This window comes from Vidua chalybeata, chromosome 2 (assembly GCF_026979565.1).
Source record: "Vidua chalybeata isolate OUT-0048 chromosome 2, bVidCha1 merged haplotype, whole genome shotgun sequence".
In the NCBI taxonomy this organism is placed as follows: domain Eukaryota; kingdom Metazoa; phylum Chordata; class Aves; order Passeriformes; family Viduidae; genus Vidua; species Vidua chalybeata.
This window is the reverse complement of record NC_071531.1, coordinates 17231638-17244655: the sequence shown is the minus strand read 5'-3', so window position 1 is coordinate 17244655 and position 13018 is coordinate 17231638. Positions and strand designations below refer to the sequence as shown.

The following is a 13018-nucleotide window of genomic DNA, read 5'->3' as shown; positions in this document are numbered from 1 at the left end:
GTGGGATTCATCTCACCTATCTGCCACCCATCACACGGGGTAGGGTCTGGTTATTGAAACTCCTGCTGCTGCCTGGGCAGGAAGACAGCAAATTCCAGCAGCAATCTGTGTTCCCAGTGCCTGTGTTCCCAGGGAACGCACCAGTCCCTCCTGCTTAAACAAGCAGCTTGAAGAACCTGCATGTACAAGACAACCTGCCATGCACAGTTAAAGTTCAATGAATCCTGCACAGGTAGCATCTCTAGAGTTATGACAGTATTCAAGCATATCAGGGTCTGAAAACAACCTAATCTACCTGCTAGGTTTACAAGAAAAATATATAATTTTAATAAAATAATAAATTCAGACACATAACCACATCCTATCTTTATTGCCTTAAAAAATATCCACCTTTTATCTCTGCCAATGTTCAAGGCATTAGGGAAAACTCTGGAAGTCAACATACTACTGAATGTCATGATGCACAGCAAATATTATGACAGTAGTTTAATGATAGCAATTAAACACTAAAAATATTGAAATACTTTTAATTTTTAAAAAATTAAATTTTAAATTATTAAACCATTTTGAGATTGATTATTCTTTTATCTATTTACATAAAGTTTGTATTGTACTGAAGCAGAAAGCACCAGAAAGACTATTACAAATAATTTTTTAAAAGTCTAAGCATATATGAAAAAAAGGGACTGGTAAAGAGAAATAAATATCAAAAAGAGAAAAAATATAAACAGATGCAGAAAAACATGAGTACAAAACAAGTAAATTACAGTAGTTACCTTCTTACAGATACATCCACACCCACTAAAACACAGTCTGAAGGACTAATCTTATATCCATACTTGATGCTTGTGTGGTATATTGTATGGTTTAACCTACAATTTTCAATACCTTAATTCACAGTGTCTGCACATAATGTATTGGAAATAACATTTCTCCTTGTGCCTGGGGATGGAATTTCATTGCAGTTTGGGAGGGGGACATTCTATACAGGTCTTCCTGCTCCTCCTACACACCAGAGGCTCTGCTTTGTGCGAGACATTGTTTAATTAGTGTCATTCTTCTAACATTGCCCTGGTATGTCAAAACAATAATCTTACCTACAAGCACAATTGAAACATTTAAATTTTTTAACAAGTTATTTTATTAATTTCTAACCACACTCGTTTTTTTTTTAGTATTCTGCTTATTTTATTTAACCTTTTTCATGTTACCCACTGATATTTTGTAAAACTGTAAATGTTTCTGTGGCATCACCCTTTACTCCACTGCACAAGGCCAGTGAGCAAATAATTCCCACAGAGTTCTGCATAATACAGGTGGTGTTATTTGAAAAACCAGTTATGGGTTAAGTTTGTATGGCAGCTTGTACAGAAAGACGAATATTAAAAAAACATTCCCATAAGAACTCCAACAATCAGTGGTGAAAGGCAGCATTATGGTTTGTAGTTCTGTATTTTCTAATTATATGCTCCCACATATTAATGAAATGCATCCATTCTTTATGGAAAGGTAAATAAACCTCTAGATAAACTTTACATTGGTCTTGTAAACAAGACTACAACAAGGTTTTATTATGTTATTCACAAGTACACAATGTTCCACAAAAGAAAACTTATTTTGAATAGATACACACAATCCTTTTGATTCGTGTTTGCAGATGTTGCAGGAGACCAAACAGAACTAAAAGAGAAAAAACAAAATATTACTAAAAATACACACACATGTATTTATATAGCATTTCCCTGGAGTGGCAATCAGTATTTTCAGAAGGCTAATAGAAATTTGAATGCTTGAGCAATATAAAAAAAAAAAAGAATAACTTAGAAAAGTAGAATATTAGCTTAATTCTACCCATTTATCCTTAAACCTTGTGGCACTACTTTAGATGGCTTCCACTTTTAATGCAGAGTTTGAAAAACTTGATTTGTAATATTACATGCTATATGTTAAATATCAAAGGCTAAAAATTCTAGTAAAAGAAAATAGACTTTATATATGGCAATTATTTACATTATCTTTGTGTTTCATGAAAATATGTTCAATGAAATTATAAAATGCTTTTGTAATTACATCTCTACCCAAACAACATGAATTTGGCAGAAGTAGTGTGTTAAATACTACCCTTCGAGGGTTTGGAAACAGTGTTTTAATATTGCACAGTTTTAATATTAATATAATGTCCAACAGCACACAATACTCCAGAGTCATAAAATAGTAAGCTTATCATCATTAGTAATGCTTGAAAAAGAAACTAACCCAGTGCATCAGACAAGTGGCAATCTTAGAGATGGTTGACACAAATGAAATAAACTCCTCACACATGTTGGCACAATGCTGTGCTGCCTCCTGCCCCACGTACACATCAGCCAGACTCCTCACAGCTGCTCCTTCTCTCTGTCTCTCCATGAAAAGCACAGCCATTGTTATTTCTGTTTAAGGGATACCTTGCCAAGATTTCACGTGCGGCACCTGCCAGCCAGTGTCTCTGATGTGATGAGGTGAAATCATTCACCCTGAACGTTGTCCCTCCCCAGGATGGACTGAAATGCCACTTTGGTCATAAGTAAGGGGAAGGAGAAAGAGAAGTGGGGGAAAAGGGATGGGTGGGTGGGAGGTGGGAGAGAGCAAGTAAGCACAAGTGTGCCTGTTAAGCCCTTCACAGTTTTTGCTCTCTCACACGTGTTACTTCTCACTTTGGCACAGACTGCTGGAAGTTTTCAGGCCTGAGATGTTTCTAAAGGCTGTATTATCTCTAATTAATACTATTTCTTTGCCTGTGTACCGAAAAACAAAAACAAAACCCAAAACCACTATAAGCTTTACATCACTTTCACACATGTAAGAGAACAGGACAAATTTAGCACCTCTGAAAATATCAGAAAATCATTATGGAATGTTGATTTAGCAAAAGGATGTGCAACTCTGACTAGGGAACAACTTCAAAATAATAATGCTACACAGGCAAAGCACTGTCACTGAGACACAACTGCTAGAACTAAGTCTCTGAAATTTACATGGTAATGGACTTTATGAATAATTTCAAGTGCCATTTTCATCTTAGGAGAAAAAAAGGTGTATTTTGTTGAGCTTTTAATTATTTTGAAAGAGGTCTTAAAATAAAAATCACAGTAAATATCAGAGATTAGAAGGAACTACAGTAAGCTAATAATTGTTGTGTTTTGCTTTCCCAAACACCATAAGCCCCTTTCTGCAATGTTCAATTTATCAAGAAAAAATCTTGTATTTTTGTTTCCAAGGCTTCTGACATAGATAAAAACACATGTTCTCCTCCCAGCTTTCAGTGCAAAAGAGATGCCCATAAATTTGTATGAATCCAAAACTGAACTAAGAACATCATCCTAAATTGAGGTAGCACATTGATCTAAGTTTCTTTCCAAGAACTTCAGAAAGAAACTAAAGAGTTTTAAGAGTAATGTCTCTGTCAGCAAGCATTAAAACCTTTAGTGACCGACACATTCTTCCCTCTCCAGTTGAACAATTTAGGAATTTGGAAGTTCTTCTTTAACTCTTCTTTTTTTCCCAAGAAGATACTGTTTAGTCCAGGCACCCTTAGGTCCTGTAGCATCTATTGCAACATCAATAATGGAATCTGGAGTCATCCACCTCAGAAATGCCAAGAGAAGGAAGTTCAGAACAGCAAAAAACGCAAAAATACACCCAGTCACTGGACCACAGTGAGTCATTAGTCTGTCAAGTCGCTCCTTCATTGGTAAAACCACTTCATCTGCAACTCTGTCATACACCTAAACAGAGAGGAGACAGAAAGTAACATCTTAGAAACACATTGATTCTACCTCAAAAATCGGGCAGTGCTTTGTCATCACTGCACAAAATAAATGATCCATTCTTATCTACCAGATGGGACAAATATTACCCCCCGAAGAAGCTCTGCAGATCCTAAGTGCTGATTTATGAGTCTTGTTCTAAATAGTTCATTCATTTATTTAAGGAGAAATATGAAACATTCTCTTATTTTACTTTTGAAGAGTCAATACTTTTACTTTTGAAGAGTCAAAAGTATTTCATTGACTAGGAAGTCTGCATAATTTGTCTCTCATGTAGTATTATACAGAAAGGGTTGGGGATTTTAATTGATTGCATGGGTTCTAAACTCAAAGTCCCATCAGTCCCAGGAAGAGCTTGAACATGCAATTACTAGATTTTAAACACAAAGCTGGATGAACTCATAGGTGAGTTTGGCCCTATTCCAAATCTCTGTATTTGAACAATGAACCAAATCCTAATAGGCTCCTGATCTTTGTTTAAAGAAACAGTAGTTCAATTACTGCACAAAGCAAATACATGCTACTAGTGATTTATTATACATGTCAACCACAGCCAACTACAAACCCATTACAAAGCACTCCAAAAAGGCTTGAAGGACACCGTTTTTTCCTTAAGAATGTTACAGACTCCATTCTACAAGTAACTTAATTTGCAAACCAACAGCTGTCTTCTGTACAATTTAAGATCTATGCATACTTCTACCAATTCTATGACCATTTTCCTTCATGAAGTATTGCTGGGTTTTTAAGATGTTGCTTGCAGTTACAAAATCATAAAATGAATGATACTGATGCCACTTGAAAATAATAAAATAAATTGGCTGTACATGGCACTTCAAGGAGGCTTGTGAGAGATACATAGTTGAGTGCAGTACAATCTAAGAGGCATGGGGTTCAGCTACTCTCTCCTTCCTAAAACACAGAAGGTGAAGTCCGAAGTGACACAGCTCCGCAGGTGTTTGTAACATTGCTGCAGCCAACATTCTTCACAAAGGCAGAGTTTTTCTACTGTAGTGCAGTTCTAATTCTGAAATACGATTTCAGAACTATGAAAAGAAATATTCATTACAACCACAGCTTATGTAAACTCAGCTGCATTCAGCCTTCCAGCACTGAAATACCTCTCGTAATTTTAAACTACCTGTTAGCACATGGCAAAGCTTTGTCATGAATTGTTCTTACCTTGTCGTACAGCTTATGCAGCACATTTTCCAGTTATGCCAGAAAAGTTACTTCATGTGAAGACTTGAACAAACAAAGAGTAGAAATCTAGCTAATAATCTAGGCTTTTCTTCAAAATATTTACCAACAGTTACGGCATGTTAGAAAATACAAATAGAAAAAAAACACCCATCCAGGAATGTATTTGGAAAAAAAACAAAAGCATTTTCTGAACCTTTTAAAACCATGTATGTTTGACAGAAAATATGCTGAAAAATTACACTGGAATATTACACAGTGAATGTGCATAGTAATATTTCAAAACAAGAATTGTTTCAGAAATTTACTTTCAGAGAATTTAAAAGAAGTGATTATACATACTTTCTCAGTTCTCTCTGCTACGTTCCTCCATGTATAAAATGTCTTCACTTCTTTATGAACAGTTTCTGGAGATGGCAGAGTTCCTGATCTGAGCTGGGCAATAGCTTTTTCTAGTCCATCACACAAAGATTTCACAGAGGGCTCACACAAAATGATGAGATTTTCTGGAAGTACCTCTGGAATCCCACCAACTCTTGTACTCACCACCTTCGAAACAAACAAAAGAAACGGCACACATGCAAACCTAAAAAATGAACCTGTGTGATGGCAATGCTATTACATTGTTTAAAAGAATAGGAAAATATCATGGTTTGGGAACTTGATGTGCATGTGAAATAAAGGGGTAAACCCCAGAGAAGACAAAGCATAGCAGATTACCTTCAACACTGTCCAGAATGATTCTTTGGTGCCATGATAAAACAGAAGACTTGGTCTAATGAGTGATTATGAGACACCTTTCCTGAAGGTGTCTGCCCCAGTACTCAACTAAACCTGTGTAATCCAATTCTGGACATTTCCTCCACAGTATCTCAAAAAAACTGTTACTTCTATTTGCAGAGGATAATTTTACCACATACTTAAAATTTCAGTTTCCTAGGTTAATGAACACTTGCAAAAATGTATTCATATTAATTTGAATTATTATTTTTAAAGGAAAATCAGAAATTACTAAGACTTAGATTGTGCAATCATCTCTAAACATTGGGCAATAAGAAACTGCAGAACCTCCTCACCTCTAGAGAAGAGATGGCAAGAGAATAACTACAACTAGGTAGTAATTGCTGTCAAAGGATACCGAAGAAAAAACTGAAGCTGCTCACATTTTCTATACTTACTGTAAATTAGGTACTCTTATCAGTTTTCTTAATAAGGTTTCTTTATATTTTATTGTGAAACTCTAACTCTTTATGGCTATTGACTCAACTTATTTTTGAGTTGTCAATCTGAGTTATAAATTAGTTAGAGCTTTTACTGTTCTCTCTCTCTCCAACTTATCTTGAATTCCTACATAGGAAGACAATTTTTTTGCTGCTCCTTTCAAAGTAAACCTTTGTGAACATCAACTACCCCAAAGCTCTGTACAAGAGTACAAACAAAATAGTATTTTGGAGAGGCAGTCTGGCTAGTTCAGAGAACTGAGAGCAGATCTACATGTTATTCCCAATTCTGCACAAAATTCTTCTTGGAGTTAACCCTTCTGTCTCACCTTCCAGGTGATCTGTAAATGGGCATAACATTTGCTTACCTCTGTCAAAACAGAATCTCAGATGAAATCAAATGTGATAGGCACATATTGTTTCATTGTGAAATTTGTTTAAAATGGATACATGCTTTCCAGATACTGAGATATTTTTTTTACCTGTAAACCACAGCTGGCTGCCTCCACAATAGCCATACAAAAGGCCTCAGTGAGGGAAGTGTTGAGAAAAATGTGCCCCTGGACCAGGACATTTCTGACATCCTGGTGTTCCAAGCCTCCTAGAAGACGCACCCTGCATACAAGAGAAAAAAACAACAACAAAAAAAAAACCCTCAGAGATAAACACTAGATTTGCACCATAATAATGCCACATATTCTGAAAAAGGTATCAATGGTTCATACTTATATAGTGGGAGAACAAAGATGGGCACCTTGGTTTAGTTTTCTAAATTTTTCCAGCAATGGAGAAATAGAAGACCCTGCTTTTTTATTGTCACACTAAAAGAAAATTCTGAAAGTTGGTGGGAGAAGTTGCTGTTTTAATGACATTTGCCTCCAGAACACTGGTACTGAGCCTTCTAGTTCTGCAAGAAAAAATGGCTTCCTTCAGTTAATAACTAAGATTTGTCAAATGCATTATCTGACTTTTCAATGTGAGGTCTGACCAATCCGAGTCAAGGGAAAAAGTTTTTAAGATATAATGATCAGGACCCATCATCTTTAAGAGATATTGGAAAACAATAAAGGGTAAAATGAGAATGATACTGACAATTTTAATTGGGGAAATCACTGACTAAAGCACAAAACAGGCAACAAAAAACCTAGAAAAGAAAACAAACAAATTGAGACTATGAAACTGTACTTGATCCAGAAAATCCAAGAGAAATACATAAATGGCAACATTCTGGTAACATGGTAGCACCAGGGAAAGTGTTTGTAGTATGACAAGAAAGCATAAGAGACAAGCACTATGCTGAAGAGTTTCATACTGAAATGATAAATTACTAGCAGTCATCATCACATGCAATGGTACAAACAAGCTGTTAACACCTGATGCCATATGAGATCCAACATCATGGTCACAGAGAGGGGCATGATCAACTTATATCTAAGTCACCTTTCTATGATCTGAGTGAAGGCTCATTGAGGGCCTATTCATAGAAATATGGATTAACTTCCTGGACCATAGTCCAGCTCTCAAAGTCTTCAGTGTCTGGTTTATCTGCCTTGCCTTAGGCCTCCAGTCTCAAGCTTTGGGGCTTATCTGGGGGAAGGAGGCAGGCAGGTCCCCACCCCTGAAGTACCTTGAAGGGTCACGGACACCCACAGAACAAACCTGTCATGTAGCTGGTATCTCTCTCGGACTTCTTCCAGTATGATTCGTTTTGGTCCTTCTCCCCCAACTAAGAAATGTAACTCCGGATATTTCTGACAGAGCTCAGGAATTATACCACTAAGCAAATCAATACCTAAGAGTAGAAAACGTAGGGCAAGCCATTATTGCATTTGATTTCAGAACTTCTCGTGATGTAGCCCACATCTGCAACTATATTCAGGAGCAGAAGGAGTGAAAAAAAAGTCTCCTGAAGACAGTTAAACTGCAGTACACAGAAATATGAAAAAAAACCCACAATTTGGACCTCATAGAAGAAAAAAATAGAAAAAAAATCACTTAACTTGCTGTCACTTGATTAAATAAAAAACAATTAAAACATTTCTAACAGAATATATAGATTAGGCTCTAAATCTTATGTCCAATACGATCCAAACCTTCCATTTTACCAACTGCAGTTTTTGGTCTCTTCAGCATTACAAAGGAAACACACCTCTGAACCCAACATGTACAAAAACAAATGTACATTTCTTCTTCTTGAGCTCACTAACACAAAGCTTGGAACAGCCACCTCACCACGCCCAGTGAAAATTCCATCCATGCCACAGATACAGCCTAAGTGATACCTGACCAAGACCTCTCCAAAGTAAGAAAACCAAAACAAGCTTACATTTGATTCCCCTATTACCTTTTCTGTAAACAAGTCTGCTGACAACAACAATTGTTATTGTACTGTCATCCCTCCTCGAGGGGTCTGGAGTGAAGTCGGTGGGATCGACAGCGTTGGGGATGACAGAGACTATCCGAGGGTCCAAGGCTGCTCGCAACACCGTGTTCTCCTTACTGGTGTAGGAGACGCAGATGATGTGGTTGGTGTCACACAGGGACACCGTCAGCAGCTTGTTGGTCAGCACCGAGCTGACATCCGCGAACCCGAAGAGGGAGTGGTCAGTGAACACGGTCCGCAGCCCCATGGTCTTGGCGTGGAACAGGGCGTCGTGGGCCATGGCCGAGAAGGAGCTGTGGGCGTGCACGATGGTCACCCGCTCCCGCACGAAGATGGACCTGAGCAAGGGCAGGCTGTGGAAGAGCGTCGTGGCCGTGGACTGGTTGTACATCACCTTCAGGGGCAGGTAGTAGACTTTCAGCCCGCTGGTGAGGTAGCGGACGCCCTTGCGGTGGCCGTAGGCGTGGGTGACCACCAGGACCTTGTGGCCGCGCTCGATGAGGCACTGTGACAGCTGGTACACGTGGCTCTCCACGCCCCCCATGTTGGGGTAGAAGAAGTCCGACACCATGCACACGCTGTGCGCCGCCGGGCCTCCGCCCTCCATCCCGGGCCCGTTCCTGCCGGGGGAAGGAACCACAAGGCGCCATCACTCGCCGGCGGCCGCCCGCGACGACCCCCGGCCCCCTCAGTGTCGGCGGCGCCGCCGGGCCCACCGTGCGTCCCGCGCAGGCCGCACGCAGGGAGGGGAGGCGCCGCGGCCCCCTGAAGAGCCCAGTCCCCGCGGCGGCCGCCCCGGAGGAGCGCGGGCGGCGCTGAGGGCGGGGGAAGCGTGCACGTACCTGCCGGCGGCCGGCGCTCCCTGCGCGCTGCCCGGCGCCATGGCCCCATTTCCCGGTCACCGCCGCGGCCACGCCCGCGCGGGGCGGCGCCACGGCCAATCACCGCCCGGCGCGGCGTCACGCGGGAAAACCAGCGCCAATCGCCGCGCAGGACGGGGATTGGCTGCGGCGCTGCGCCTGCCTCCCCGCAGGGATCCCGCCCCGGCTCCCTGTCCCGGGATCCAGCCCCGCTCCCGGCCCGCCCCAGCTCCCTGTCCCGGGCTCCCGCCCCGCTCCCGGCCCGCCCCAGCTCCCTGTCCCGGGCTCCCGCCCCGCTCCCCTATCCTCGGATCCCGCCCCGCTCCCGGCCCGCCCCAGCTCCCTGTCCCGGGATCCAGCCCCGCTCCCCTATCCTCGGATCCCGCCCCGCTCCCGGCCCGCCCCAGCTCCCTGTCCCGGGATCCAGCCCCGCTCTCGGCCCGCCCCAGCTCCCTGTCCCGGGATCCCGCCCCAGCTCCCTGTCCCGGGATCCAGCCCCGCTCCCCTATCCTCGGATCCCGCCCCGCTCCCGGCCCGCCCCAGCTCCCTGTCCCGGGATCCAGCCCCGCTCCCCTATCCTCGGATCCCGCCCCGCTCCCGGCCCGCCCCAGCTCTCTGTTCCGGGATCCCGCCCCAGCTCCCTGTCCCAGGATCCCGCCCTGCTGCCTATCCCGCCCCAGCTCCCTGTCCCGGGATCCCACCCCGCTCCCGGCCCGCCCCAGCTCCCTGTCCCGGGATCCCGCCCCAGCTCCCTGTCCCGGGATCCAGCCCCGCTCCCTATCCCAGGATCCCGCCCCAGCTCCCTATCCCGGGATCCCGCCCTGGGATCCCGGCCCCGCTCCGTCCCGCTCCTGGCCCCCCGCATCCCGCTGTCCCGCCCCGCTCCCGGCGCCGGACACCGAGGGCACGGCGCTAATGCAGCAGCGATGTCCTTGCTGTAGTGGGAAGTCCCGTACGGTTGTTGTCAAAAAAGTGTAGTACGGAGCTACTGAAAGAAATGACATAAATGCCGTATAGGGATGGGATTGCCTCAAAATCCCAAAGGCTTTGCTCTGCCCCCAGTGGAGAAGCTCATCTGGTGTGTGGCTCAATTGCAGTTGGAGCTCCCGAAATGTTCTAGATCTTCTGCCACAAGTGCTGAAAGCTTGCTGTCTCTAAATAAAAAGTAATTTCAAAAACATGGTTTTTATAGACAGTTCGGGAACTTGAACACTGGGAAAGGAGCCGGGTTGGCGTCACTTGGCTGTGTATTCCTGGTCTCCTCAAGGAGCCTTACCATCAGCCTTTTTTACAGCTCAAACATTGTCCTGACTGCTGCTGGCTGCCAAGAAGGGTGTTCATGCCTTTCCTGTATGTTCCCAAAATTATGTTTGGCAGTTCCTTCTTCTTGCCAAGATTTCTGATACGAATTTTGTCAGATTTGAGTCTGTCATGGCTCCTATGCAAATATGCTTGTTGTGAGTGACAGTACAAGCTGACCTAGGCTGGAGTTCTGGCTGGATTCCTGTTAGATTGAAGCTTGGACAGATGTGGTTTGGAGACACTGATCCCAGGAAGGACTAAGGAGGAAATAAGGCACATCATTCTGGGGACTGAAAGATCTGAAAACCTCTATTATGTTGACTAAGAAAAGCACTGCTCATTGATTGAATTTTTTCTCATGTGTTCAGGAAGATGGGACCAGCACTGGCAAATATGATTTCATCATCAGGTGGTTCTCTGGAGTGAATTTCAGGATGAGAAGCTGAGTGTGAGGCCAGAAGAGGGGAAACTTCTCACCAGCAACAGCAGGGTGTGAAAGAAGAAGAGTTGGAGAAGCTGGAGTTTGTAGGGATTCTAGTTCTCAGAAGGAACTGTAGCCTGAGTTTAAAGCTGCGGCCTTCAATTACTTCTAGGAAAAAGGCACCAAAGTAGTGCCAGGAGACGGAGGAATTCACTTGGTGGTTCTGCAGTGCAGCACCTCATGTGAGCTCTGGTAAATTGTAGTGGTGACCTCCCTTGCTGTTACACTGCCCTGAAGAATCAAGCTGTCAAGTCACTCCAGTTTTAGCTGTCAGGAAAACAATGCTTATGATTTTAACTATTTTGAAATATATATATTTTTAGATTAGTTCTTTGTGTGTATTCTCTAGAGAAGCTGTAATTCTTGGTATGCAAACTCAAAAAATCCAAAGAGAAATCGTAAGTGGTACATGACATAGCAGCCACTTTCTTTACTTTCCTGGCAGTTGGTCATTGGCTCTGGATGTCTTTCTGAAGGAAGTCAGGGATTGTGGCCAACCTTCATGCCTTTGGCCTGGCACGTTGGCTTTGGTGGTCTGACGTCTGTGTTCTTCATTAAATGTGTCTGGTTGAGCTTAATGTCATTCTTGTCAGAGGTCCAATAAATCCCCCTGTATTAGCAGCCTTCTCCTGTTGACATGTTCAAGGGAACTTGAAAAATTTGTCATCCAAGGAGCCCAGGACAAACCTTAATGGAAAGGAAAGGAACCTTTGCCACTACCAAGTTGAAAAAGGTGCTGCTAAATTTTGTCTCCACAGCTGGATCACAAGGAGGGGATAACATTCACTTTACACTGACTGTGTTGTTGTGTTGTGTATTCATAAAATGGTCACAGATCCTGGTCATATCCAGAGTCTATCCTGCCTGATCTGAGGTGAAGCCCATACTGAAGAGACCAACAGCTGAAGAAAGAATCAGATTTTCTTACTTTCTAAATCCTGCACTCAGTATATTCACTCCCTCACTTAGAGCACATACAAGGTCAGAGTGAGACTGTAGGATAAATAGAGTAGAGAGTAAAGATGTAAAACCTGTGACAGCAGAGTAATTGCCACTTCCAAGCCTGGTCCTTGAATGCTCTCTAAAACATCTCATAAATTGAATTAATGGAGAGAGAAGATGCAGGACACTCCAAGATTCCTGTGTCTTTGTTCAGGTAGCAGATGTCATTGGGCCTCAAGGAGACCTCTTCAGTGTTCTTGAAAATACAGGAAAACTTTCTGCCAAGTACTCTGCGCTTTCAACTCCCACTCAGCCTCCTCTCAGGCTGAATTTGCCACTCTATCCCCCAGCCTGTTGGATGACATTGCTCTTATTCCATGTTGGTATGGAGCAAAGACTGTCACTGTTTGGTGAAGTGGCTAAGCTGGTGTATTAAATTAATGCATTTATTTACACTCAATAAGCCTAAAGCATGCACATTTATTATTAAAAACAATAGTAACTGACAAAAACAAGCTATCAGTTATTCACAAAAGAGCTGTGAAGCAGTGCTGCTCTGGGGCCTGATGCCGTGACAAGGAAGTCACAGTTCTCCTGGAAAAGAAATCTTATGACATGGAATAGTGGTGTGAGACTGCACAACTGGCTTGAAGTGAAGGACATTTCCTTTTCATGATCCAGGAAAGCAGAAACTGTTGGAAACCACAAATGAAGTACCTGAGTGAAAAATAGTACTGCTGAATGGAGAACTGTGGCCTGTAGATGTATCATAAACAGAGACTGGTTGGTGAAACCAAATAGGACAGCCAGAGACAGCCCAACAC

At 42.8% G+C, this 13018-nt stretch overlaps 1 protein-coding gene across 1 annotated transcript; it reads right to left on the bottom strand.

Annotated features, from left to right (window-relative positions):
• Positions 1-351: 351 nt before the first annotated feature.
• Positions 352-9516, bottom strand: PIGA (phosphatidylinositol glycan anchor biosynthesis class A). The gene is made up of 7 exons (XM_053936119.1): positions 9452-9516; positions 8571-9229; positions 7886-8018; positions 6709-6841; positions 5349-5555; positions 3460-3764; positions 352-1680 (listed from the first exon to the last, which is right to left on the bottom strand). Exons 1-6 carry the CDS (start codon positions 9490-9492, stop codon positions 3501-3503), a joined length of 1437 nt encoding a protein of 478 aa, XP_053792094.1. The 5' UTR covers positions 9493-9516; the 3' UTR covers positions 352-1680; positions 3460-3500.
• Between the last annotated feature and the right edge of the window lie 3502 nt (positions 9517-13018).

Bases quoted from the DNA above. Each gene is read 5' to 3' on its own strand.
- PIGA (XM_053936119.1), bottom strand. From the start codon at position 9,492: ATGGCGCCGGGCAGCGCGCAGGGAGCGCCGGCCGCCGGCAG. The intron at 8,019-8,570 runs GTAATAGGGGAA...TTCTACTCTTAG, and splicing joins CAGACTTGTTTACAGAAAAG to GTATTGATTTGCTTAGTGGT. The intron at 6,842-7,885 runs GTTTGTTCTGTG...TCTTGTATGCAG, and splicing joins AGATACCAGCTACATGACAG to GGTGCGTCTTCTAGGAGGCT.